Source organism: Lotus japonicus, chromosome 4, assembly GCF_012489685.1.
Source record: "Lotus japonicus ecotype B-129 chromosome 4, LjGifu_v1.2".
NCBI lineage: Eukaryota > Viridiplantae > Streptophyta > Magnoliopsida > Fabales > Fabaceae > Lotus > Lotus japonicus.
Genome location: NC_080044.1, coordinates 67,524,871 through 67,551,456, shown reverse-complemented (window position 1 = coordinate 67,551,456; position 26,586 = coordinate 67,524,871). Strand labels below are relative to the sequence as shown.

At 35.2% G+C, this 26,586-nt stretch overlaps 4 protein-coding genes across 4 annotated transcripts; 2 read left to right on the top strand and 2 right to left on the bottom strand.

Moving 5' to 3' along the window:
• Positions 1-1,494: 1,494 nt before the first annotated feature.
• On the bottom strand, positions 1,495-3,743 carry LOC130715695 (probable small nuclear ribonucleoprotein F). Its single transcript, XM_057565811.1, has 5 exons — positions 3,587-3,743; positions 3,214-3,301; positions 3,029-3,066; positions 2,858-2,922; positions 1,495-1,764 (listed from the first exon to the last, which is right to left on the bottom strand). Exons 1-5 carry the CDS (start codon positions 3,590-3,592, stop codon positions 1,695-1,697), a joined length of 267 nt encoding a protein of 88 aa, XP_057421794.1. The 5' UTR covers positions 3,593-3,743; the 3' UTR covers positions 1,495-1,694.
• Positions 3,744-12,028: 8,285 nt separating this feature from the next.
• On the top strand, positions 12,029-14,134 carry LOC130711917 (auxin-responsive protein IAA33). Its single transcript, XM_057561698.1, has 2 exons — positions 12,029-12,871; positions 13,793-14,134. The coding sequence occupies exons 1-2, from the start codon at positions 12,447-12,449 to the stop codon at positions 13,878-13,880; spliced, it is 513 nt and encodes a 170-aa protein (XP_057417681.1). The 5' UTR covers positions 12,029-12,446; the 3' UTR covers positions 13,881-14,134.
• Positions 14,135-17,792: 3,658 nt separating this feature from the next.
• Positions 17,793-23,816, bottom strand: LOC130715161 ((DL)-glycerol-3-phosphatase 2). Its single transcript, XM_057565223.1, has 7 exons — positions 23,641-23,816; positions 23,411-23,562; positions 23,055-23,279; positions 19,970-20,030; positions 19,669-19,816; positions 19,402-19,481; positions 17,793-18,152 (listed from the first exon to the last, which is right to left on the bottom strand). Exons 2-7 carry the CDS (start codon positions 23,490-23,492, stop codon positions 18,020-18,022), a joined length of 729 nt encoding a protein of 242 aa, XP_057421206.1. The 5' UTR covers positions 23,493-23,562; positions 23,641-23,816; the 3' UTR covers positions 17,793-18,019.
• Positions 23,817-24,077: 261 nt separating this feature from the next.
• LOC130713212 (uncharacterized) lies at positions 24,078-25,710 on the top strand. Its single transcript, XM_057563000.1, has 6 exons — positions 24,078-24,227; positions 24,315-24,582; positions 24,671-24,767; positions 24,844-25,050; positions 25,114-25,246; positions 25,322-25,710. The coding sequence occupies exons 1-6, from the start codon at positions 24,078-24,080 to the stop codon at positions 25,691-25,693; spliced, it is 1,227 nt and encodes a 408-aa protein (XP_057418983.1). The 3' UTR covers positions 25,694-25,710.
• The last annotated feature ends 876 nt before the right edge of the window (positions 25,711-26,586 follow it).

The window sequence follows — 26,586 nt, the reverse complement described above, 5'->3', positions numbered from 1 at the left end:
CTTGTTTAAATAATTTCCGAGATTTGCTACTTCGGAAACCCCCCGAACTTTAAATCTCGGGATATATTATAATTTTTCTGATGATCTTCCCGAGTTTTGGTATATTGGGAACACCCCAAGTTTTAAGTCTCAGGATATATTATAATTTTCTTGATGATTTTAATGAGATTTTGTACCTCGAGCTTTAAATCCCAGGACATTTTATAACGTCTCCTGATGCCAATCCCGAGATTTGGTGGCTCGAAAACATCCAGATGGTAAAATTTCTGGAATCCTTCCGAGGGCTATGCCTCACTAATTTATAAACGTGGATTTCCTAATGCTTGTCAAGCTCTGAATGTGAAAAATGTGTTCCCGAGGTTTCCAAACCTCGGAAACCATACCGGAAGAAATTGGATCAATTCCCGAGCCTTATACCTCGGTAAGAATAACGTAAATTTTCCGAGCTTTACCGAACTTGGAATTCTGAGACCTAAAGCTCGGGAACAAGTTGCAATTCCGAGATCTAAAGCTCGGGAAACAACTTCCAATTCCGAGACCTAAAGCTCAGGAAAGCCCTCAATCAAAAATATCCAGAACAAACAGGAAGGCTCTGGAAAAGATGTGCTAAAACAGGGGACAATTTTGGGTTTTTTAGAAAATACATGGAGTACCAATTCTAAGGAGGTACCAATTCCAACTTCCCAATGCAATACTCAGCTTCAAGCCTCCAAGAAATCATATTCAACTTAAAATACAAAACCAAGGTAGAGTCATGTATATATGATGCTCAATCAAAATTACAACAAGCCTCCAAGGAAAGAGTTAAAGAGCAGAACTAGGAGGTGCTAGTTTAAGCACCAATCTATAATCCAAAATGTTCTTTAAGCAAATTTAAAACTCTATTGACATTTTTCCAGGAGAGTTTTCTGCACCTTGGCATCAGAGAAGAAATATTTTCAGCCTTGGCCGTAGCAATTATCTGCTGTATATCTCACATACTTAGACTAGATGACAAAATCGACCTATTAGGGTATCTTATAATTTCAAGACCTAGTATAATCATGTTTCCCCATTCGTTTTGATAGACAAAATAGATAGAAATATAATGTTTATGTGTGGGGATTTACCCGTCAATGGCACAAAATATAAGTTGTCTTTAATAGCCATAAAATTATCATAAAATTGTTCTTATTTGACAAAGTGTCAAGGCGCATGTTTGGTTATATGTTAGATGTGGGTATGCATACATTCCAAGAGGAACAATTTTCTGCTTTAGCTGCAAAGGTATGAACCACTGTAAGAGTAACAATTGGAGGTGATTCCACAGCAACACCTACCATGAACCATGCCAATTTCATGTTTAGATTAGCACACCAAGCCAAAGCACGTTGAGGGCAACCCTACAGCTTGTAACATAAGCAGAACCGGGCACATAAAACTTTTAATTTTTTGAGTTGTAAACGTACCAAGCCCCAACCTGCTTGTATCTAGTTCTATCCAAAATATAAGAAGAGCATCAAAGCAACGTCAGATTTCCCTAAAATCACCCCAAGAAATGTGAACAATCTAAAGATGGGAACGCTGTTTGGAGTGCATCATGGATCCATATCTCTACACATAACTACAAAATGCAAAGCTGCATTTAAGTAAAGTTACAATGACAGAAAAAAATTAAGTTTTAATTATGTCATAACAAAGAAGCTTTTATCATTCTAGTCTTCTGGAGCATCTTCAATTTCTTCATCTTCTGGTACTCCACGAAGGTAGAGGACATTGTTGCATCTAGAAATATAAATGAAATAAAATTTAACAATGGTATTCAAAAAATGACATTATGAAAGGTGGTTATACTGTCAGAGTGACCAAATGAAACAATCTTAAATCTAATTAAGAGAATAAAAGCACAACAAGCACAAAAGAAGAGATGCATATATTGCTTTTAAGTTTCAAGTGTAACTGTATTACTGGTTAGACAGTCTGCAATGTTCAGAAATATGAAAAAAAAACACCGGTGTGTTACTGCCTTCAATTTTTTTATCTGGAACATGACACACATAAGAGACAAGGATGACAGTAAAGACTTGAATCACTTGGCCAGTAATATTTCAGTTACAAATCTTGCTATCCAAACAAAGCCATGACATAAATTGATGAAACCCCTTTTTTTTCAGGATTGAATTGTACGGTGACATAATCCAATAACTTCAAACCATGTAATTAAAACAAGAGAAAGAAAAACAAAAAAAAAAAAAAAAACAGATTTGGGCAATATAAATCACCTAGGCTGAGATCACTTTGTTCAATTAAACTAACATGATTAAATAATTACATAACACGTTATCTTGTAGCTCCCAAAACATGTTGCAAAGCAGAGTAGTTTTTTGTATTAAAAAATATTAAATGCTAGGGAAATAAAACTTAGCTTCCAATGGACAGGATTACAGTGAATACTTGAATCACCTTGGCCAGTAATATTTTAGTTACAAATCTTGCTATACAAACAAAGCCTTAACATAAATTGATGAAACCCCTTTTTTGGAGGATTGAATTGTGCGATGACATAATCCACTAACTTCAAACGGTGTAATTAAAACAAGAGAAAGAATAAGAAAAACTAAAAATAGATTTGGGCAATATAAATCACCTAGGCAGAGATCAATTCGCTCAATTAAACTAACATGATTAAAGAATTCAATATCATGTGATCTTGTAACTCCCAAAACATGTTACAAAGCAGATAGTTTTTTTTTTAATTTTAAAATATTAAATGCAGGAAGCAAAACCTAGCTTCCAATTCTGACATCAAATTCAAAACATAGTGAAAACCATATTGAGAATTTATACGCATAAATCGAATAGTTGAGATGCAAGTTACCTGATTAATATTTCTCCTAAATTTCCAGTAAACTGTCCCTCAATGTACTCTTCAGTGTTGGCCAGCTACAAAGAGATTCACAAATATTAAAAAATAATTTTACCAAGCAATTGTCCCAAACAAGACTTATCATACAGGAAAAAACACCAATGAGCCAATTCAGGAATGTACCTGCAAGTTCATATAGGAATCAACTGAAACAAGATATCCTGCAATATGAAAAAAAAAAACAATTAACAGATGATAAAAAGATCCCTGCAGCATTCGATTACCAAGCGAAGAAACACCAAAACAAAACATTTAAATGTTACATTACAGAAAATTGCATTGCACCCTAACAAAACAAAAGAGCATACCCTTGTACTCCATTCCCCACTTAAGTTTCACAATAACTGGTTTCCCAGTCAAATTGTTCAGGAAAGGCTTGGGATTGACTGGTATAGTCTGCAAAAACAAGAGGATTAAAAAAAAGCAAAAATTAGAAAACAAGGCATATTTTCACACAAAATAATGCAGCATGACCCTTTTGCATTAGATATAAAAGTTAGAAACTTTAGTTTCGAACTAGTACATAGCGTGCACTATAAGTGCAGAAAGTTGAAAGCAGTAGATAAAACACACAAGTTTAGTTTGGAATCAGTGCACAGAAGCAAATAGAACAATGAAATCTTTCAGAAGTGAATTGAATGTAAAGAAGATGATTGAGGGATGCAAGAGGAAGATACTCACCGCCATTGTAGAAGGGTTGGAAATCGCAAAACGCGCAGAGACTCTCTTCTGCTTGAGCTTGAGACTGAAATTAGGGTTTCACACAAGGGAATAGGGAAGGAGAAGTTCCCAATACGGAATGGGCCTGTGTGGTAGTGAAGACCCAACATTCTTTGGGCTTTACATGTTTTTATTTATAACAAAGAAAAGAGTTTATTCATTTTTCTAATTGATAGGTTTGAGTTTTTTTATCTTTAATATTGGGGGTTTGAAAATTTAAGCCCAAAAGAAGTTTAAGAGGAAATTGTGTTTAGTTTTTTTTTTCTTACAATTTGGAGGGAGAAGAAAAAAAGGCTACGCAACTAAATCCTGACAAAAACAAAGGCTACACAAGTAATCCCGACAAAGGAGAGAAATAACGTTAGAATAAGGGAACTTCCAGAACGTCCAAGAATGCTCTCCCGAAAAGCTTTGTTAAGTCAAAGTATCTGACACTATGTTACGCTCTCTAAGAATGTGAGAGAGAAAGAGAGAGACACATACAAATCCTAACTTGGGATATCTCTAGCCTTGAGAAGTAGTGGCGGAGGCACATTGGAGTTTTCTACCTGCTTAGCCACCCTAAGGTTTTCACTTTTTATCAACAAAAAAAATTGAGGCCCATATCCCATATTTTCTCAAAGTGGATAGCACTCATAACTCACACACTCTCTTTACTCTTTCTTACTATGTGTGGAACCTTTGCAATTTTTTAATCTATTATCATTTAGCTTGTTCCATACATTGGTGCATAGGAAAAGTGAGTACTGATGGTCCTTTTAAAAAAAAGGCCAAGACTATTTGTACCATCCCCTTTACTATCTATACAATCTCCTTTAGAGCAAAAATACAATTATACCCCCAATTAAAAAAAAAACTAATTAAATTCATAAATAAAAAACCTACTAAGATAGCAGAAGCTACCGCTACTAATATAGCGGAAGTTACCACTACTAAGATAGCGGAAGTTACCGCTACTGATTAAATTCATAAAAAAATCTACTAAGATAGCGGAAGCTACCGCTACTAAGATAACGGAAGCTACCGCTATTAAGATAGCGGAAGTAACCGCTACTAAGATAGCGGTAGCAATAAAACGTCTGCAGTTTAAATGGCGGAACGAACCAGAACACATATATTATACCCAAATTTACGCGAAAAAACAGTAAAAATCTCAAAATCACACCTATTTTGAGCTTCTATTCTTCTCTTGATCTCATCCACTTATCTTCTACACTTATTTGGAGCTTCAAATACCTCTAAGGTGTATGATGTGTTGATTTAGAAGATGAAATAGGGATGGGGAAGGTGAGAGTGGAAGAGGAAGAAGGAAGAAGAAGGTGAGGTTGGGAGAGTTTTTTTTTTTACTACTTTGTATGTTTTCTATGTTGGGGGTATTTTTGAGATTAAAAAAAGGGGGATGGTGTGGATAGTAAAGGGGATGGTACAAATAGTTTTGGCCAAAAAAACAACAACAAAAACTTGCTCTAAGTACAAAAAAAAACAAGAATTTTAATTGCTTCTTTTAAGGCTTAATTGCAGTTTTGGTCCCTCATCTTTAACCTATGTGCGATTTGTGTCCCTCATATTTAAAACGAGCGAATTTAATCCCTTATGTTTCAATTTGTGAAAATCAGCTCCTTCCGTTAGAGAACCATTTAAAACTTAACGGAGCTGGCTGACGTGGCTTGCTATTTGCACCCTTTTTTCCTATTTACACCTGTACCCCTATTTTTAACCGTAAAAAATAAAAAGAGACTTTGACATGAAATTGAGGACAGTGGTTAATACATTTAACCATAATCCTGTAACAAAAAAAAATGTAACCATAATCCCAAATCAGATTGCTACCCAGAAAATGGTTCTGCTTCATCTTCCATCTTCCACCAAAAATTAAAACTTTGAACCCTAGATTCAACCCAGATCTCAAGCACTCCACATTAACCAGCACTTATATTTCCCTTCCTTTGCGCTAGCACCTTCTTCCCCACATCGTCGACCACGCCACCGTTTCTTCGCCATCGACCCTACCCGCGGCGCAAACCCCTTGTCATCGACCCTCACCCACTTTCGCAAATCCCTGGTTGGCGGTAGTTGGTGAGAGAGAGGAAAAGCTAAAAGGGGAAAGGCGGAAACTTTAGAGTCTAGGAGATGAGAAAGGCGGTGACTTTAATTCTAGGTATGGATAAAATCAGAGAAGAAGATAGAAGGGAAGGAGAAGTTGATAACAGAGGTGACTTTCTTGATTGTTCTAATGCGTTGATGATGAAGACGGCGCGACGACGTTGAGGGTGAGACCGTTGGGACTGGAGGAGTTGATCGATGGCGAGGATGAGATTTGGGATTTCCTTTGTAGCTTCAAGATGGAACCATCCCAAAAACGAAATTCAGATTCATGTTTTTAGCTTCATCCTCTTCCCCCTTCCCCTGCGATCTCACTTTTTTTCTTGGTTGCCTGGATTTAATTCAGTGACAGTGGGTTTTATGGTGTGAGATTCGAATTCGATTTCATGGTGGTTGGATGAAGAGAGAAGAAGAAGAATGGAGTGGTGGTGGTGGTGCTGTGGTAGAGGGTCGGTGCTGTTTAATGGAGAGAGATGAAGGAGAAGGGGAGAAGAAGAAGAAGGGAACGGTGGTGGGGGTGCTATAGTGTAAACGAAGAGATGAAACAAGAAGGTTGAAGAAGATGAAAGATTAAAAGAAAAGTGATTAAATTAAAGAAAAAAGATCTATTTTTAAAGAAAATATATGATGTGGTATCCCAGTGGCGCGTAATGTTAGAGCCACGTCGTTAATAAAGTCCACATAGACGATTTCCGTCTGAAATTGGATGGCAACTTAACGGAAGGAGCTGATTTTCACAAATTGGAACATAAGGGATTAAATTCGCTCATTTTAAACATGAGGGATGTAAATCACACATAGGTGAAAGATGAGGGACCAAAACTGCAATTAAGCCTTCTTTTAATTTCAATCTTGCCTCTGCTTCAAGCCACATAGGGTTTTTTTCTGGCTACTACTTCAAGAACTTGATCAATAAAATCTTGTTTCTTCTTTTCAAAAGTAAATGATTGTATAATTCTTCTATTCTACTAGTTTTTTTTATAGGTCAATGTTAGTTGTTAATTGTTAGTAAATTAATTCATTTGCCAGGATTTGAACCCTGACCCTTCACCCTGCAAATCCCTTCATTCCCTTAGCTCACCAAGTGAGCTATCCTTCCCCCTCTTCTATTCTACTAGTAAAAAGGGGCAACGAAGAACCTTCTTTATACTTGATTGGGTGCTCTTTTTTCTATAAATTGGTTTTATCTCTTTAAAATGCAACAGGCCAAAACCACTTTCATTTTAGCATTAGTTGTAGAACGAACCTTTGAGATTGATGATGATTATTGTTTTTAGGATTTAGGAAGATGCATGAATGCAAATATAAATGAACTCATTGCTTCATTCTTGGATCAACATTTTTGGCTAAATAGTACCAAAAACAAAAGAGGCACGAAAGTACTTGCTTTATGTGATAAAATTTAAAATTTTCTTATAAATCATATTCATTTAGATCTTAGCACCCCTTTTGAAATTTATGCCTCCACCCCTATTAAAAAGCATATCAATAAAAGACATAAACCTCAAAATGGTCATTCTAAAATGCCTCTTATCACAATGCTAGGTTGATTAAATGACCAATAACTCAACTTTCAGAAAGATTCTTGGACCAAGAGTTCTACTATGTTTTTTCTATGGAAAAAAATGAGGTCTTCTTTTACATTTTGTCATACTTATTGGGTTGGCTCTTCTTATGTAGAGAAATGCCCAAAATTTCACTTATTTCACTCTTGTTCTAGTGGGATATCAAATTAGGACAACCTAAATTATCAAAAAAAAATTAGGACAGCCTAATAGTGTTCATTTTGTGAGAAACCTACAGCCTCTAAGAGATAGGAGAAGAAAGAAACCATTTCAGCTATTGACAAGGCAATCCGAGCAACTCAACCTGTTCAGATTTGTCCGCGGTTTGATGATTTGATCGGTCTAAAAATTTAACTACAATTTTTAGAGGCAAAGGTCTTTATTGAGACCTTTTAGGCACTCATGATTCATGAGAGAATTAGTCAGAGTTCTAGTAGTTATAAATAAGTTGGCAATTATTTAAAATAGAAAAGCATATTATATTGTTCATGTAATCAACTTTTCTTGCCAGACTCTAAACTGACAGAACCGCATTCAAAAGAGTAATGTTACTCACACACCTCTCTTTTGAGGTGTGTGAGGTGGAATGATGAGAGAGATAGGAAGAAAAGAAAAAGTAAGGGAGAAAAAGTATGTGATGTGATAGATGGTAAGAGGAGAGAGATAGAAACAAAAAGAGGTGAAAATGAAGTGTTTTAAAAATGAGGTGTGTATATATCATTACTCCATTCAAAATTCAGAAACCTAAACTTCACCAAAATAAATAGCATTCATTATACTTCATGTACGTATTCCAAAGGATTGAAAAAGTGTGATTTACCTAACTGGATTCCCACTAAATTATGGTAAGGCTTGTGTATGAACACTTGGGTCTCACACAATGCAGAGAGACAAATGACACGAACTCCACACAACATCGAATCCCAAAGTGAGGAATTTCTGATCCCAAGTTGAGGTTGCTTCATTTGTTGACAAAGCCAATTGTCACCCCTGCCAATTCAAACGTGGGATGCTTTTCTGTTTTTGGATTGGGATTGTTTAATTACTGGTTAATTGTTCCCACAAACTTAAACAATGTCTAAATCTGTCAAGCAGGGGCGGACCCACGTTGACTTGAGGGGGTTCAACTGAACCCCCTGAAAAAAAAAATTCCTACTTACCCCCTAGAGTGATTTTTTTTGAACCCCCTGAAATTTGAAAATTGCACCCAGGTCCCAGTCAAGGAGTCAACACTCAGTCCTCACTCCTCTCTCTCTCTTCCTCACGCACTCACTCTCTCATCAAGTACCTGCGCTGCGTAGCAATGAAGTTTGAAAGCAACTGTCCAAGTTGTTTTGCCAAAAAAATTCCATAAAGTGATTCAAAACATTTTCAATGAAATTGGATTTCCCATGTTGAACAGTAATTAAGGTCAACAAATCCAACTTATCCTTGAAACTAGGCCCTGCCTACTTTGTGTTTGAAATAGTAACTATGATCTCATGAAGCCATGTGTGAACCAGTTAGGCAGAAACTGGCCTTAGAAAAAGAACAAGAATAATGAAGCCCCAAATTGTTACAATCAAAATGAAATAATTAACTAATTATGCATATATAGTTGATAGTTGCGCTTAGATACACAGAGTCACAGATTAAGTTTCTTACGTTTTGGGGAACCATCAACGGAAGACCTGATAGTTTGCCGCTGAGTGCATGATCTTCACTCATATAGCCTAATCTATGATCTAGTGTCATAGATTGAGAGTTTCATTTGTTTCAAGTGTAATCAAATGATATGCTCATGTCATCTTGTAATTAATTAAAGAGTATAACTCTTTTTACCGCGAGCAAATGTTATTGCACCTTTTGAAATCTTCCAATGATGACCATGGAAGGTTAATGTATAACTTTCACTTTGAGATTAAATTCTTCATCAGATTGGGAATATGTCTTGACATTTTTCAATTTTCAAATTTACCCATTCAATTTAATCTTCACTGCACACTCACCTATAATCTCACATGATTGCTCGTTACTAAGGCTTCCGAGAATTTGAATAAGAAGTTGCATGAAAAGATGCTCCATAGTCAAACACAATACTTTTTCTTACTTTCTAAAGAACATATCAACATGTCACATCCTCTTTTGATGTAATTGGAAACATTTACCCCTTCGCTCTTGCTTCTTATGAAAGAGAAGTTTATTAGAATAAAATTTATTTGTCCTGAGTTAAAGATAATTTTAGGATTTATTTGGAAAAACAATTATTGAAACTCTTATAATAAATGCTTATGATAAACGCATATTTACACGCTAATTTGAGAAATTTGGTGAAATAAGTTATATGTAAACTCTTATTCATAAGTTAATTTGAACAACTTATGAAAATAAGCTCTCTAAAATACTTGCATAACAAAAGCACATATGCTAATATGAAATAAGCTCTGTAAAACGGGGCTTGTAAACCAACATTATGTTTATTACGTCAATTTAATAACTCGCCGAGAATATTTCACTCTTCATCTTTCTTATCCTCTGGTGTTTTGGGTCGAGAGATTTACGCAACTTCTTTTATATAGATGATCCTCCATATGCATCTCAATGACATTTTTTGTGATATTATTTAGACATGCTAATAAGGTAGTACTATGAATAATGGAGTAACTGTAATTTTGTTCCAAAAACTGAGTGATGAAGCAAATTGATCGAAGTGATTACTATTGGGTTCCTCAATGTAGCAAACCGTTCGGCGACCGCAGCGCTGTCGTCTCCACTGCTAGCTCATGCACTATTCAATTTTCAAGATTGTTTTAACATTTCTTTAGTGTAATCTCGTGTGTATAGCTAAGCTTGCTTTTTCTTGACGCATTAAATTAGTTTTTATAGCCATCCCCAAGAAAATTGCATTATTGTACTATTTGATCTCGACAACAGGACCTATCAAAATTTAATGCAACTCTAATAATTTAATTGTCCTAAGTTAATTATAATAAAATACTATAGTTGAAATATATATTATTTATGGAAACACCATCTTTTGCAATCACAAGCAAACATCCCCACCCTCTTCGATCTCGTCCTTTCCCTACAATTCCTACCCAATTGCCTAACTTAATTCTCTCTCTCCATCCCTCCCTCTTGAGATTTATGATCCAAAAGAATAATAAAAACAGAAAAAGTGCAGATAACAGTTCTAAGAGTAAAATTTTAAAAGCAAGAAATATTTTGGGCATTGGTGTTGGGGGTGGAAATAGGCCAGGCGGCTCATCAGGGGCCTATGGCTCAGCTCGTTTGAGGCTCGGCCCGGCTTGGCTCGTTTACTAAAAAGGTTAGGCTTAGGCTTTTTAAAAGGCTTGTTTAACTAAAAATACCAGACCCAAACAATTTAAAAAGCCTATTTGGCCAGATAGGCCGGCCTACTTATATATTATATTATTAATAATATAAATATATTATAATTATATATAATTTTTTTAAACTGATTTTTACTGTAGTATAAAAGAAAACCCTAAGTTCATGCCCTAACCTAGACTAGAAACGTTCCAGACATGTTCAGCATAGCACATCCTCAGCCGTATAGGATGCAGGCTGCAGCCAGTCGCCACTGTTGATCTGCCGCTGCCAAGTCCACCTCTCTTGCAATGATATAGGTTTAGTTTTTGAAATGCAATGATACAAGTTTTTTTATTTGAAAAGAAAGTGTAATGACATATAAAATGTTTATTAGCCCGCCAGCCTAATGACCTTCTTTTGATAAAATTGTCTGTTAAGTTAGGCTTTTAAGAAGGCTTGTAGGCCAGGTCAGGCCTTAGAAAAGGCCAGGCCAAGCCATAAAATTTGGCCTATTGATAGGCCACAGGCCAGGCCTGGGCCACCAAAAGAGAATGCAGGCCAGGCCTAGGCCACGCAAATCTTGACTCGGCTTGGCCTATTTCCACCCCTAATTGGTGTTGAAAAATATCATTAAGTAGAGATATAATCAAGATAACTCTTATATATGAAAATACAATTTCTTAAATTAGTTTTAACCAATAGAGTTAAGTCTCTCAAATTTTAATATGATGTAATAGAACGTGGGATTAAATACTTTTTATTTTCATTCTATTTTACTTAATAGACTTTTCATCTCATATTGAATTGAAATATAGGATACAATATTTTTTCTATTTGTCATTGCAAATATTTAAATAAAAAAAATTAATATTTTCTTTGTTTTGTCATTATATTACTCTGTTTTTATCTAATAATTACAAATTATTTGCATGAGAGAATATAATTATGTCCGAGCTGAGAACATCATATCATGGTACTCTTCCGGCCTGCATAATTTTTCAAGACAAAAAATTTTAACATAAGACCTTAAAAAAACCAAACATGTATTACTTTAAATCAACTTAGTCTATTTCACTATCATTTACCTATCTATAAGCATCAAGATTTTCTCAGTTGTAAATTTTCTTAAGTTTGCCGAAGTTAAAATCTTATATCTATCTCTCTTTTTATATATGTATTAGTAAACTCTTTAATTTTTTATGAAGAGTAATAAACACAATGTTTCAATTTACATACACCCTCATTTATTTAATGAATTTAAAAAGCTAATTTTTGTTTATAATAGTGACCGGAGGGTGTAATTCAGTTGTGAGATCCAATCCTTTAATTTCTTAGAAGATTATGAAAAGTGACTGAGATATTTTGACATAGGAGAAATTAAGAGTTGGGGACTATATTAAATGGTCTTGAAAATGGAAAACTCAGCCACGGGCAGGCTGGGGTGGATTCTAGACACAATTTGTGCTCTCTCCCTCTCTCTCATCTTCATTTTTCTATAAAACTACATCAAATACATGCACCATCAAAGATAGTGCCCCAGCAGGACCCCCACAAGGTTTCAGATTTTGATCACAGCACCTCTTTATGATCTTAACTTTTACCAAACTCCATTCAAGTTAGTATAGCCCTTTTTCAGTTTTGATCCATTTCTATCAGATTCAGACACACACATAATAATTTCCCTCCTCCATCCCATCCCATGTTGCATTAACACCCAACCATTTTGCAGCCTTGTCCCAGTGTGTGTCTGCATACAAATACATATATATACCTTCTTTTTCATAAGAAGGTAGATCAGTTATTCAGAATTAAAACTCGATCATATCATTTCTCTGACATATATGATGAACAGTTTTGAAGACTCTTTGAAAAGGAGATGGCAAGAGAGAAGACAGATTATGGGTGCACCTTCAAATTCTTCTTCTTCTTCTTCTTTGGCTAATTTCTATGGTAACAACAGCAACAACTTTAGCAACATGGCCAAGTATGGAAGCAAATTCCTTGAGGATGATGATCTTGTGTCCAGTACTGTTGTCCCGGCTGTGACGGTTGTTCTGGAGGGCCGTTCGATCTGCCAACGCATCAGCCTCCATAACCATGCTAGCTACCAAAGCCTTGCCAAGGCTCTCAGGAACATGTTTGTGGATGCTTCTGAATCAGTAGAGAGTAATGATGATCTTGATCTATCAAATGCCATTCCGGGTTATCTTATTGCCTATGAAGACATGGAGAATGATCTTCTTCTTGCTGGTGATCTTAGCTGGAAGTAAGGAACTTGTTTAATTTCTCTCTTTCTTTATTCAATTATATTCGGTACTAATTCATGAACTACTAACAATAACAATATCTTTCATACATGTACCATCATTTTTCTTTTTATTTCTTTCTTCACGTCAATTACATCATCTATCACTTATTTCTCTTCTCTTCTTATCTCACCATGTGTATACATCTTTTAGATGTCCATCAATGACTTTGCAAAAAAGAATGTCCATCAAACATTATTGTTCTTCATCATGAGCTTTTGTTTGTGATATGTTTAGAAATGCTGGAAATAGCTTCATGTAGCCAAATGAAGAATTAATTACAACATTAGTTGTTAACTATGTAGATTAGAAAAGGAACATTTACTTAACTTAGAAGTTTATATGTATTAATTAATTATTGAAAAACTTTTTGACACTCTTTTCATTGCTGCATTTCACCAATAAGTTAGTATTGGTTAATACTACTCCCTCCGGTCCTATTTATAAGCAACAAAAAAAAAATTCACACAGTTTAAGAAATGTAGTTAAACTAGATAAAATGCATTAAATTTGTCTTAAATTAAAATGAACTTCCAAAATTACCCTTTGTTATTAGTGTTGGAAAGTGGAAAAGAGAGAGAATAATTAATGAGACACATTTTACAAGTTAGAATTAATAAGGGTATCATTGGAAAAAATTAATTAATATAGCTCAAACTTTCATTTGGTTCTTATAAAAAGGACCAAGATTTTTCTTCTCTTTCATGCTTATAAATAGAACCGGAGGGAGTACTATATATAATGAATATCATGTCATAACAGATAATAATGATTTTTTAAAACTAGCATTTTAGAGCTTAACAATATTCAGAGACACAACCCTCTAGATTAGAGATGACATGAAAGCTACTAATATTTTAATGGTTATGTATGTTGATTAGGGATTTTGTTCGTGTCGCAAAAAGGATTCGAATACTTCCAGCCAAGGGGAATTCAAGAAAAGGTACAACAAGTACAGGAGGGGCATAAGTGACTAAATATACCTGAAGATGGTAATTGATTATAATTATGGAGATGTTTTGTGGTTGCATGTGGAAAAAGTAGAAACTAGTTGAATAAATAAATTGGATAACAATGCATATGTGTTTTAGATGGTTGGGAATGAGATGTAAACGCTAGCAAAAAAACGCTGATTTTGAGTTAATTCCAATTGAAAGTCCATTATATAAAGCTTTTCTGTGCTTTTGTATGAATGAATAAAAGGTGTAATGTTAATTTTCCCATTTTGCAGCTCATTAATGTTTCTTTGCTCATGCCTTTATATTCTTTACTACTACTAATGAAGCAAAAGAACTAGTATTGTACCATTAATAAAATTCAGATGGCTTTTCTATCAAATAATATATAGAACGATTCAATTAACCAACATATGTATGTTTTTGGATATACATGACTTTGTCTGCTGCATGTGTAGACTATGAAAATATGATTCACAAGTTTAAAAAATTTCCTTGACAATTAATTTGAGCACATATTTACTAATTAAATATTAGTGGTAAGATAGTTTATGGATCAATTTTTATCATGGTACGTTCATCTTAGAATTGTACTCCATGTTTATAATTTCTAAAAATCACTTATTCCACGAAAAAAAATCCATTAATTGGAAGTTCTAGATAATTATTTTATAACAACTATTTCTTCCCCAATATGAAAACCTACCAGATTTCCAAACAAATACAATTCAACTTGTAATGAGAGCCAGTTGGAAAGAAGAGGGACCAAACGCCAACAGGAGCTAGCCACAACAACTATATATATGCATTTGGTCCCTCTTCTTTCCAACTGGCTCTCATTACAAGTTGAATATGCGTTCGGTTAATTTGATGAAGTTGATTGAGACCTAAAGCATTAGGTGCAAAATTAGAGTGTTTAGTTTCCTTCTTCTGTTTTTGCTCATATATATATAATTAAGAACACTCAAACAAGAAAGAACTAACCGAAGAGGGAAAAAGAATTTATTTCCAATGAATTGGAACCAGCCAAAGTGACACTCAAACCAGTTATGATGTTCTTAATATAGTATAAATGCTTCTCTGTGTGGGCACACACAAAGACACATTGAGTGATGCTGATTAAGCCCATTATTTCCAATTTCCCACCCCCTCTAATAGTCTAATTGGTGGTGTCTGTTATAATATGTATGTCATTAAAGTAACAAGGCTCTATGATGTGCTCCCTTGCTAGTTTCAGTGCACACAAGAGATGATTTAGGCTTTGACATTAATGCATTTCAATATTCATAGACAAGTACTCCTCCACCCTACACTATTCTATCACCTCTCTAAAGTAACAATAACTACAATGCTCTCTAGATATAAGATGATGACCTAATTATTTAAACTACTTGATTACTTTGCCTTTGGTCGGGTAAATTGTAATTAAAAAGACAACTCTTTATTTCTCATATTATAAGTTTGTTGTTTGGCATACAGTAAGAAAAAAAAATAGAGTCAGGAAATAGTGTTATAATCAGGATAAAAAAATGCTTATTAAGTGCTTACATTTAAGTCAACTCGTCGATTGATAGCTCAAATAGAACTTGATCAGGATAAAAAATTGTCAGATTGAGAGATCATGTTTTCCTCCACCCAACCAACTATACAAACACCTTCAACAGATAATTTGATTAGAAGTTTGAAATGATAAAGAAATAGTTAAAATTTCATATTAATACTATATTTAAAAGAAATGTCACTAAAATACTCAAGGTGACATTTTAACTACTAATATTGTAGTTAAAATTTGATATCACTGATTGGGCAGCCATATTTTGCTATATAGAACACTTCAAAATCATGGCTTAATTTATTGGTAATATTACAAAAATAATTTACTATTACTTTTTAAGAATATTTATAGTAGCATTGCTTCCCAAAAAATAAATGTTTGTTTTCTGATCGATGTAATTCATGTTCGTACATCTTGTACCCAAGATTAACAAATTTGAAATTTTATTTGCTTTTATAAAAAAAAAATTAGAGCAGTGTTATATGGTACGATAGGATTCGGCACGAGCAGCATTTAGTGGCGGTTTTAAACCGCCAATAGTTGTGGTGCCAGGAAAAAAAACCCAAGGTTTACACATTTCTGGCAGTTTTAAAACACCACTAGTTTGTTGTGCCAGGAAAAACAGCAAGCGTTACATATTTCTGGCGGTTTTAAACCGCCAGAAACTACCTCGTGCTCCCATCGTGCTTATATTCTCGTGCACGCCATCATTATCCAAAAAATTATTGAGGTACTTGAATGTAAATTTTTAAAATAACAAAAAAAAACTATTAACCACTTATGCAACCAAGTAATTAAACAAAACAATAAAACTATAATTTTTTCCTACCGACAGACATACACTTTTGTCAGACACTCTTCCAATATAACACATTAGCTACAATTTTTAACTGCCACAAACAATTACAACGGTTAAAAGTCATCACTGACGTGTATACTAAAATTGTATGTATCTCCATCATTTGTCTTTTTTTTATTTCCACCTTGCTTCTATGTCTACCGTTATTATCCTACAAAGGATAATGTTTTATAATTAATCTAAACATCTTGCTTTGGCTTTTTTTTTTGTTATGTTTCATATATAAGATTTTCTTCATTATCCCCTTTCCTCTCTTGGTTGCCATAAGAACGGAATGTTGGTTGCCATGTTTCTACAACGCCCTTTATTAATAATGCCCATCCTCTATGGCTCTCTCTATACAGTTTATCCTAGTCTTTACGTCCATATCATATATATAATATATACACTCTCTAAAGTCTAAACTTCAACTTCTATATATATTTATCGGAATTTATAAATAAACTATTTAACAGGGTTGGCTTCTGTTAACCTTTGAGGGGAAATTTACCTTTATAAACATATATTCTCCTTATGCTACTTCATCTAGTTACACACAGTGGCGTGCTATATAGGAGTAGCAAATTAATAGAAATGTTGCTATCTTTGTCAAGTCTTAACTTTTTGGGAGCTGGTTGTCTATGATGAGTGATGACAAGTGAGGGAACAGTCAATTTAAATTTGGAGCCTCTAAATTAGCTTCCAACTTAAAGGGGGTTTACATAAATAAGGACCATGAAAGATAAATGTAAAGGACCACTGCCAACAAGTCAACAGTGACAAACTGTAAACAGAAAAAGCAGACATGAGGATGGGGAATCTGAGATTTAAGAATAAAGCCACCTCCTTGCTTAATTACTTCACTTAGATAGTTAGAGCAAACCTTTAAGTGCAAAAATAAAATTGCATTTGAGTTATAATTAAAATTTAATAACATAATAAACATCTTCAAGAAAATTTTAGTTCTAGTTTTTAAAAATGTCATATTTTCATCCTTTATTTTTTCAAATATCTTATTTTGTTTTTAATGTGTTTTAAATTCCATTTTTCTGGTTTTGTGAAACTAATACATGTTGGACAATTGTGAAGAACAAGTGGGGCATCATTTAATTAGATATTGGTACCACTTCTTATTTTGCTGGCAACAAAAGAAAACATGGCTTGCCCCACCGTCGTTTATTAATATTGAAGACTAAAAATGACAATTTTTCGGATAATAAGTAAATTGGGCATACAATTATGGACTAACCAATCACTGTCCCTAAGAAATAAAAATATATTTTACTCTCAATTAAATTACATGAGAGTCTTACTTTGATGTTATCATTGTTTTAGACATTTGGTCATCGGAAATTACAGGGATGCTTACTTTAAGAAATCTTCCCCTTATTCAAAGAATCCTCTGAAATTGGGAAGGGTTTCAAATGTGATTCAAAATTGGATTGAACCCTATTTCATATAATTGGAGTAACCTATTTCAAAGGTGACCAAACACACATAATATAAATCAAATCACTTTCATGCACAAGAGAGAAAGGTAAACATATATCGACTCTCTAGTTGACCAAAAAAAATGACTAATGTCTCAAGCTGACATTGATTGCAGTAACATTATACTATTGCCAAGCACAAGAATATAAATATCAAATAATGTAACTGAAAATCTATGGAAATGGATTAATTAATCATACATTTAGCTGTTCAAAAGCTGTAACGCCTTTTCTCAACGGGATTGTAAGACAGTAATGGAAACCCAAGTTCAGCTTCCATTATCTTCAAATGGAGGTAAACCCCACTCACATGGGTTGAAATCCAACAGTGAGTTCAAAACTTGGTCTGCTTCAGCATGTAAAGATTTATCCAACCTTGCATCAGGAACCATAACAACAGACCTGTATGATATGTAGTCATAAAACATTTAACAAATTGAATAAGAAAAAACTACTTCCAATCACACATTGTATGTAGCCATGATGTTTAACCAAAATAGTATGCAATTGATTAGGGCAAGGAATGACTAGTAACAAATAGGAACTAGCAGACATCATCATAACTGAATGTTCTATTGGACCACACTGCATGTCATCATAGCTTGACATCAAGACCAGATAAATCATTGTGTCCATTTTATGGTACCAACAGGGTTTGGCCACTTTTTTTTTCTCAAATTATACTATTTGGTTGCACACCAGTTAGACTTTACTATAGGGAAAGTTGACAGTCCCACCACAACTCCAGATTTGGTGTGACAATCTCTAGGCATTAGAACCATCAGCAAACTAAATAGTGCAATAAATAAAAAAAGCAATCAATCTTGAAACCCCAATAATTGCATTATAGCCGGTAGCTACCTCAAACCTTCAAGGTTAACCAATTGCAGCACATATACCAAGTACATATTAAATGAGAGAGATCATTTCTTATACATCAGTAAAAATGAATTAAAAAGACAAACGAGGTTGAGACATAAACAGACACTAAACCAGAAAAATAGGTTAAGGTTTTGAAATTTTAATACATATTAAGCAAAATCAACAATAGTTAATTAGATCAAACAGTGCAAAAAATTTGGGAGGGGCAGATACCATTTGAATACTATTCTATTCAGGATTATTTTTCCCTCTTAGAGAGCAATTGCCCAATTTTTACAATAGCTATCAGTTAACATTTAAACTTAGCCAAAACAGCCTAACAGGAACATACAAGATAGTGGAATTCATTACCCAGCTTCTGATATTTATATTTCAGTCTTTAACAACTCAGATATGCAGGTCATAGACTAATAGTAATAGAAATGCACACTCTTATATCAACTTTCAACAGAGTCATGTATTGCATATACGAGAGGGGGGAAGAGAATGAGAACAGCCTAGTGGACATATACAAAAATGCAACTTATCAAAACTCGTAAGTGTCAGGTTCAAAATTTTTGTTTGCGTACAGAATAAAAAGATTTCACCAAATGAATACTTTATATATTATATAGCGTGCAAATAATAATTCAGGATCTGAAACATAGATCTAGCTAGCATATGGATTACCTATCCAGTTTACTAAATTTTGGCACGTTTTGGAAGCCATGGCATGTTGCGTTAAAAAATAAATTAAAATAAATATAATTTGATGCTTCAATCCACTTACATCCCAGCATTCTTAGCTGCAAGAACTCCTGCGGGCGCATCTTCAAAAACAAGTACTTTACAAGGATCTACTGGTCCACCCTGTTGACCATCAATTCATCATTAACTATATCACTATGTATGATTTAAAACAAAGAAGTTGGAAATAGAATTATTAACAAAACGAACCCAACCATAAATTCAAACTAGGAAAAGAAAAGTCATATGTAATCCTTTAATCTGCAGATAACTGTTTCATCAAGTTGACAACATTCAAAAATTGGCATACCTCAAATCTCTTGGCTGCTGCAAGAAATACATCCGGTGATGGTTTGCCATGTTTAACTTCAGGGTCATCACCAACAACAACATGATGCATCAAAGAAAATAGTTCACCATGTCTTTGAGTTTTCAATTCAAAATGCTTCCTAAGAGAACTGTAAGGGAGTTTGTCAAAATAAATTGGCAGTAAAAAAAATCCACCAAAAAGGACGCATGACATAAAATAAATCTCTATTCTCTCTACCAAAAACAAAAAGATAAAGGCATAAAAAATAAATTAAAATTAACACAAAATGGATGAAGCGTACCCAGTTGCCAAAGCAATTGGAACTCCTTTTGCATGTAGATGCTTGAGTAAACGGCTAGCACCTATGGTAGATGAAAAGGAACAGGACATCAATTTAAAAACATGATAGTAGTGTACTAGAAACAGAATTTTATATTAAAGGTTTTACATAGAGATAGGATTGGCATCAAAAGAGAAGAAAAATAATTTATTTTTAATCAAGAAAGAATGAACACAGCTGCTGAGAGTTTCTAGAGGCCTAGCTTTATTCCCTAGAGTTCTCAATCTTACAATTTGGATGCCTTGCAATGAGCCCCCTCCCCCTTTTTATACTCTACTAACTTCCTAACTAACTGACTAAGCCATCCATACTTTAGATTAGTTAGCTTTTATTACAATAACTACCTCTGTCAACCCACAACATTACTCCCTCTAAAGCTCTCCTATCAATACCCCCCTCCCCCCTAAAAAGGTTCACCTTGTCCTCAAGGTGGGGGCTAAGGCAACTCATCATCGCAGTTCTGATTCCACTGATAATAGGGAAGCCACTTGTGATAGCCCAAGACAAAATTCCATCATGGTACCACTGTTACAACTGTAATTAATTAGTTACAACTGGTTCAGTTACAGTCTTGCATATACAACTGTATAAATCTGCAACGAAGAAAACATGATTGCATATTGATCTTTGACAGACAAAATATGAAATAGGTTACACTAATTCATTTAGAACTTTTTGTTTCAACACTGCTCCAAAGGTCCATCCACAGGATATGTTGTATCGATCAAATGAAGACAGTAAACGAAGATTGAAAGAAACCCAACTTCCCAATTGTAAGCAGATGTTACTCTACCTTTCACCAGAGAAGATCCAAAAAGTGCCTTGACATCCGTAAGCAAATTATAAGGATTAGACCTGTTTTTAACTCAAGTACCTCTATCTGGCTTTAAAGCTCTTGGATCAAGTGGGATGCTCCCAACCTTCAAAAAACCAGAAGACTCAACTAATCCATTAACTCCAACTTGCATTTAGCCTACTGTGACAACTCATTTGGTTCCTTATTAGTAACACTTCTATCTGTGTTGGGGTAATGGTGACTGAACCAATCTTCAAGACAAAAGAAATATCTTCCCTGTCAACTAAGCCTTTCTCAGCCTTCTCATCCTATTACTAGTGCCGGTGACATCAGAACATCTAACAATACACTCAACACTTGTATGTTTTAAGCTATCAAACTCATCATCCAACTTAGAATTTTTCTCAACACTGACTGGAGAAATGTCGGCGACAAAATTCATTTTTCGAGGTGGTTCCAAGGCTGGAACAAATAATGGACTTTTAAAACTCTTGACTAACACCTTAGCATTCTTCCTCCATGGTTTTCTAACAGTTTTCATAATAAAGTCATCTAGCAAAGGCGTCTCCAAAGTATGATTTTTGAATATTCTCAGCATTTCCAAAACTATTCTATACATTATCTCTTGTGTGTCTCTGTTATTAGTCCAGGCTTGTTCTCGTTGTTCTCTAGTATAATGTGCCTAAAATTTGCATTTGGAACATCTTTTATGATGTGCCACTTCACAGGGAAGCTCCCATTCCACTTATCTTACTGCCAAAAGTCCATATCCTTATTGAAGTCAAGTGACCAAACCCCACAAAATAGACCACTGGCACTAACAGAAAAGTAAAGAAAGATAGGCAGCCTCTAGATTTCCCTGCAGCTATTCTCCTAGAATCTTCGTAAGCACTCTGCAGCTTCTTGTTTCCATGTGTTGTCGATGACTACACATTGTATTTAATGCATTTATGCACATCATCCTCACTGTACGATTTTATGACAAAAAACTTTGCATTTTCATTGTCAATAGGGAAATCTTCCCTGTTATATTGATCAGGATAAATGATGATATTCTCTAGTGTCTTATCACCTCCTGACTTGGTTGTATAGGCTTTGACAGACAACTGATGTTTAGGCCTACTAATTCTAGGGCTCTGATTTTGCTCACCCAAAACATCAGAGCTTCCATTTACATCATTCAGCCCTCTGCCAACATTAACCTTTGGTCAAATTTAGCAATTGCAGGCTGTCCATTAGCATTAGAACTGTAGTTAGAAAGTCTATTACTTGAAGGTGGGGCTACATTCAATTGAGTGTGATGGGACAAAACATTTCCGTTTGAAATAGTATCTAAATTCTAAATGCTTGATTGAGGCATCAGCACTTTGGACCTGATGGATAGGTGATGAAGTCAAATTAAGAAAACAACTGCCAGACACACTTCGATTCGTTAAATCATTCTTCACCCCAGCATTAGCTTTTGGCCCTTCTGATACCATGGCCCAGGAACTTGTCTGATTTGACAATGGTTTCGAAGAGTTCTGAGTAAAAGAGCCAGAAGCTGAACTGAACTTATTTTGCAAACCTCTTCCATCAGGTCTACTGACAGAAGCACTGTTATCAAATAATGAGTCAATAAAACTATCAGGGAAATTGTTTGGTTGAACAATAGGAATATAAGAAGACGCAGAAACAGGGTTTTGATAATTGGAGACGCAGTAATACTGCAGCACTGCTCCAAATGAACTGTCAACTTCTATCAGAGCACCAGGAATATAGGGATTGTATGGATCACATGGAGGCTGCGCAAATCCATAGCTAAGTATATAATTGTAATATACATACGGAAAATTTTCGTTGTATGCACCCGCGTAATGAATATCAGGACCATCTAAACCAAAAATCCAATGGTAACCCTCCCATTCCCCAGGTGTTTCAAATTCTGTTCAGTCTTGTAGTCTGAATCAATTGTCAAATGATAATACAGATCATTAATTCCTCTCTCTCAGATCTCACTTTCTCTGTCATTTCATTTTCGCTCACTTGCCCTCACTTTTCAGCACTAGCATGTTATTCTACACAAACTCAGTTACTGGTTCAAGCCAAATTATACAAACAAAATGAAAATTCAGTAACCAAATGTTTGCGTGTAAGACATCTATAGAAATATATAAATTCATATGCTCTTTCTAAATCAAGTTCTACTACTAAAGTCTTCAATCTCTAGTTTCATTAATTAGTTTAGATTAATTCATAATCTCTACATACCTGGCATGAGATCACTTGTTGGAAACAGTTTCAGCAGCGTGTCCTCTCTTTCTACGAGAAATTGCTCGGCGCTGAGAGAATCACTAATTCCAGTCTCTTCAACAAAGACCCTAGCAGCTTCTATTGCTTTATTTCCCATCATCTTTGCCTTGAGGGACCAATCAAATGTTTTGTTATATCTAGCGAGTATAAGCTCCTGAACTTCAGTGTAGAACTTCTCTGTGTCTGCACCAGATGCAAGCTCACATCAAATTCGTAAAACAAACAATGCATCTAGATATGAAATGCTACTCCACAACATAGAACTATCTAAACATTCAAAATGGGTATGCATTCATGTTGGATAGATGAAATACCGAGAAGGAGACCGTCCATGTCAAAAACGACGTGGGTGATTGGGGTTCTGGCAGAGACGGCGGCGCCGGAGGGATCCGCCATTTTGTCTGATTCTGAAGGAACCGTGGAAATGGGACCGATAGTGTGCAGTGCTTCTGCCTCCGATCTATCACTGCACGTTCCAATGATTACTTAGTTTGGGGGTTAATTACTGTACAGGAATCAAATTCCCTGATCTGAGATCACGTACCTGATGGCTGATTCTTTCTTGTTAGGTTACAATTCAGTGATTTACCTTTTAGCCTGTTTGGGAATACTAATCTATACTAGATACAATGCAGAGGTTGTTTAGAACGACAAAATCCGACGTGTCAATTCCTCAGCTATCTTCCACGTGTCACCGTTTCACCAATGTTATGTCTGCAAGTTCCAAAATAATCCAATTCGCAGAACCCTTTATAGATAATACTTTCCCAATTGTTCGTCCCTGGGTTTGCCTTCTATCGTTTACGGGAACCTTTTGATATGGGATTTTTGCCCGAATCTACTCCAATTGCCATACTTTTACCGTGTTCTCGGTTGTTCACGGTGTCTGAGTTTTCCTTCCTATAAATAGAATGCTTAATCTGGATTGAAAAGTCACTCATCAATTAGCTGCAAACATATTTACCTTGGTCTACTGAGACAATGAATGTTGTATTCCATGATGTGTCTGAGTTGCATTCTGGGAAGGAGAAGTGGAGAATTATGGTCAAGGTCATTCGGATGTGGTATAGCCAAGGCTTCGCCAGTTCCAAGCTTCCTCTGTCACTTGAGGTGGTTCTGATGGATTCTAAGGTATGTTCACTATTTCCTTGAAATATTGAAAACTGAGATGTTTAATGTTGCACCAGTTCTAAGTTTATTTTGCTGTATGTTATATAGGGTACCAAAATCCATGCCTCCATCAAGAAGACATTGATGTACAAGTTTGATAAGTTATTGGTGGATGGCAACGTTTACAGTCTTTCGTCGTTTGTTGTAGTCGATAGTTTTGGGGAGTACAAAACCACCCGTCACAATTACAAGATCAGCTTCATGTTTAATACTGAAGTGCGTGCTTTGGATAAGAACCCTATGGATATTTTTCCTTACTCATTTGTGTCTTTCGCTGAGATTTTGTCTCCCGCCTTTGATACAACATTTTTAGTGGGTATGAATGTACTTTGTTTTTTATAACCCAACCCAAATATTTATTTATTTATAGTCTGTTGATTATGAAGCTGGTGTATTGTGTTCAGATGTAATTGGCATACTAACTGGGGTTGGTGTTGAGAGGGAGATTGTCACAAATGGGAAGAAATCAAAAATGAATGTTTTGGAAATAGAATCTGCAGGGTAAGTATTGGATATATTTGAATTTTTTGACCAAATTCTGATGATACGGCTAATTGATTTCTATCAACTTTTGCAGTTTGAGGATTGAGTGTGCTGTGTTTGGAGTATATGTTGATGAACTCAACAATTTCCTTGGAGGCGGTGATATCAATAACCCTGTTGTAATTGTGCACTTTGCCAAAGTTAAATCATTTCAGGGGCACAACAGTTTACAAAATGTCCACGGTGCTACTAAGATTTTGTATGATCCAGATGTTCCTATGGTCGCTGTTATGAAGACAAGGTATATTTAATTGTTTAAGTACTAAATTAATGGAAGATCTTAATACCTTTTTTTTGGTCCCAGGTTTCTTGAATCCAGTGAGAGTGGTTCTTGGTCACTTAGCCAGTTGTCTGAATCTAAATCTGTTTCTGGGGAGGATGAATTTTTGGTCCCAAATTTTCGTAAGACAATCGCAGAAATGAAGGATCTGAAGAATGTATGTAGGTTGATTATGTGTTTTGGTTGTTTCCTAATTGGATTTTCTCATTTTTTTTTTACTCATCTTTTGTAGGATTGTATCTGTGTTGTGTATGGTATAATTTGCCCCATGGAAGATGGTGTTGAATGGTGGTATACTGCATGTCGATGTAACAGAAAGGTGTATGCTGATGAAAAGATGTATTTTTGTGAGGGCTGCAACCGCCATGTTATCGCTGTCTATCCTAGGTTGTATGTCGATCCTTACTTTGTATTTACCATTGAAGTATTAGCGTTTTGTTTTTTATGTTCTGCTTTCAAATCTGATAGGTATCGTCTTCAGTTAGTGGTAGAAGATGCCACTGGCACTGCTAATTTTGTCCTTTTTGATAAGGAAGCATCACTGTTGGTGGGTAAATCTTGCACTGAAATGGTTGACGCAAGTGAGAAGGTTGTTGATGTTTAACTTTAGTTACTTTACCGGTTTTGAATGACAGTACATTTCATAACCAGTTACTGATAGTTTATATTTTCACGTTTTGTAGGATGATGGATCCAGCGGTTTCCCTGTTGAGTTTTCTGCTTTCTTTGGTGCTTCAGCTCTTTTCAAGATTGAGGTTAAGAATTTGCAGACCCAAAGATTTGAGACGTCCCGATTTGAGTCATCATACCGTGTGAAACGTGTGTGTACTGATAAAGACATTATACAACAGTTTAAAAAGTTGCATTTAGAGAAAACTGTACGTATACATTAGCCTTTTGTTTGCTACTCTTATTTACCTTATTCTGGTCCTGATAATAATGCTTTCCGGATAAAGGTTGGTGCCTCTTCAAGCTGTACCATGGTTACTCCCCAGTCAACTTTGAAGCATGGGATTGTAGCAAAGGTTGGTAATTCAAGTGTCACAGTGTATGTTTAGTGTGGATTGTTTTACTGGGATAAAGGGTGTCTAAACAATGTGTGTGTCCATTCTATTGTTTCAGGATTTGCTGGATGACTTTGTTATGGTGTCGGCTGAGAGTGCTCTTGAAACTCATTTGGATACATCAACTTCTGCTGTTGATCTGGATGGAGATACTCAGAAAATCATTAATATTAAGAGGAGTGCATCTCCAGAACTTGATCAGTTGTTGTCTGACATTGGTAGCAAGAAGAAGGGTCCATGCAAGATGAAAAAGGGCAACAAGTGATGGATGTATTTAATTTTGTGAAGGGCATTTGTAGCTAAATTTTAAATTGTGTTTGTGAAGAAGCAACTTATGTTGCAGTATGTTACGTGTAGGGATTGTAGGCTTCTGTTGAATTAGGAGTTTGTGTAGCTGCAACTTGAGGTTGCATTTTAATGTTGTTGTCATGAA

What these genes read in the sequence shown, in the direction of transcription:
- LOC130715695 (XM_057565811.1), bottom strand. An exon ending in GTGGGGAATGGAGTACAAGG is followed by an intron (nt 3,067 to 3,213) that starts GTATGCTCTTTT and finishes TTCATATTGCAG; the next exon opens with GATATCTTGTTTCAGTTGAT. An exon ending in ATTCCTATATGAACTTGCAG is followed by an intron (nt 2,923 to 3,028) that starts GTACATTCCTGA and finishes ATCTCTTTGTAG; the next exon opens with CTGGCCAACACTGAAGAGTA.
- LOC130711917 (XM_057561698.1), top strand. Translation starts at nt 12,447, where the DNA reads ATGATGAACAGTTTTGAAGACTCTTTGAAAAGGAGATGGCAAGAGAGA. An exon ending in GCTGGTGATCTTAGCTGGAA is followed by an intron (nt 12,872 to 13,792) that starts GTAAGGAACTTG and finishes TATGTTGATTAG; the next exon opens with GGATTTTGTTCGTGTCGCAA.
- LOC130715161 (XM_057565223.1), bottom strand. Translation starts at nt 23,492, where the DNA reads ATGGCGGATCCCTCCGGCGCCGCCGTCTCTGCCAGAACCCCAATCACC. An exon ending in AACAAGTGATCTCATGCCAG is followed by an intron (nt 20,031 to 23,054) that starts GTATGTAGAGAT and finishes CATCTACCATAG; the next exon opens with GTGCTAGCCGTTTACTCAAG. An exon ending in CAGCAGCCAAGAGATTTGAG is followed by an intron (nt 19,482 to 19,668) that starts GTATGCCAATTT and finishes GATGGTCAACAG; the next exon opens with GGTGGACCAGTAGATCCTTG.
- LOC130713212 (XM_057563000.1), top strand. Translation starts at nt 24,078, where the DNA reads ATGAATGTTGTATTCCATGATGTGTCTGAGTTGCATTCTGGGAAGGAG. An exon ending in TTGGAAATAGAATCTGCAGG is followed by an intron (nt 24,768 to 24,843) that starts GTAAGTATTGGA and finishes CAACTTTTGCAG; the next exon opens with TTTGAGGATTGAGTGTGCTG. An exon ending in GTCGCTGTTATGAAGACAAG is followed by an intron (nt 25,051 to 25,113) that starts GTATATTTAATT and finishes TTTTGGTCCCAG; the next exon opens with GTTTCTTGAATCCAGTGAGA.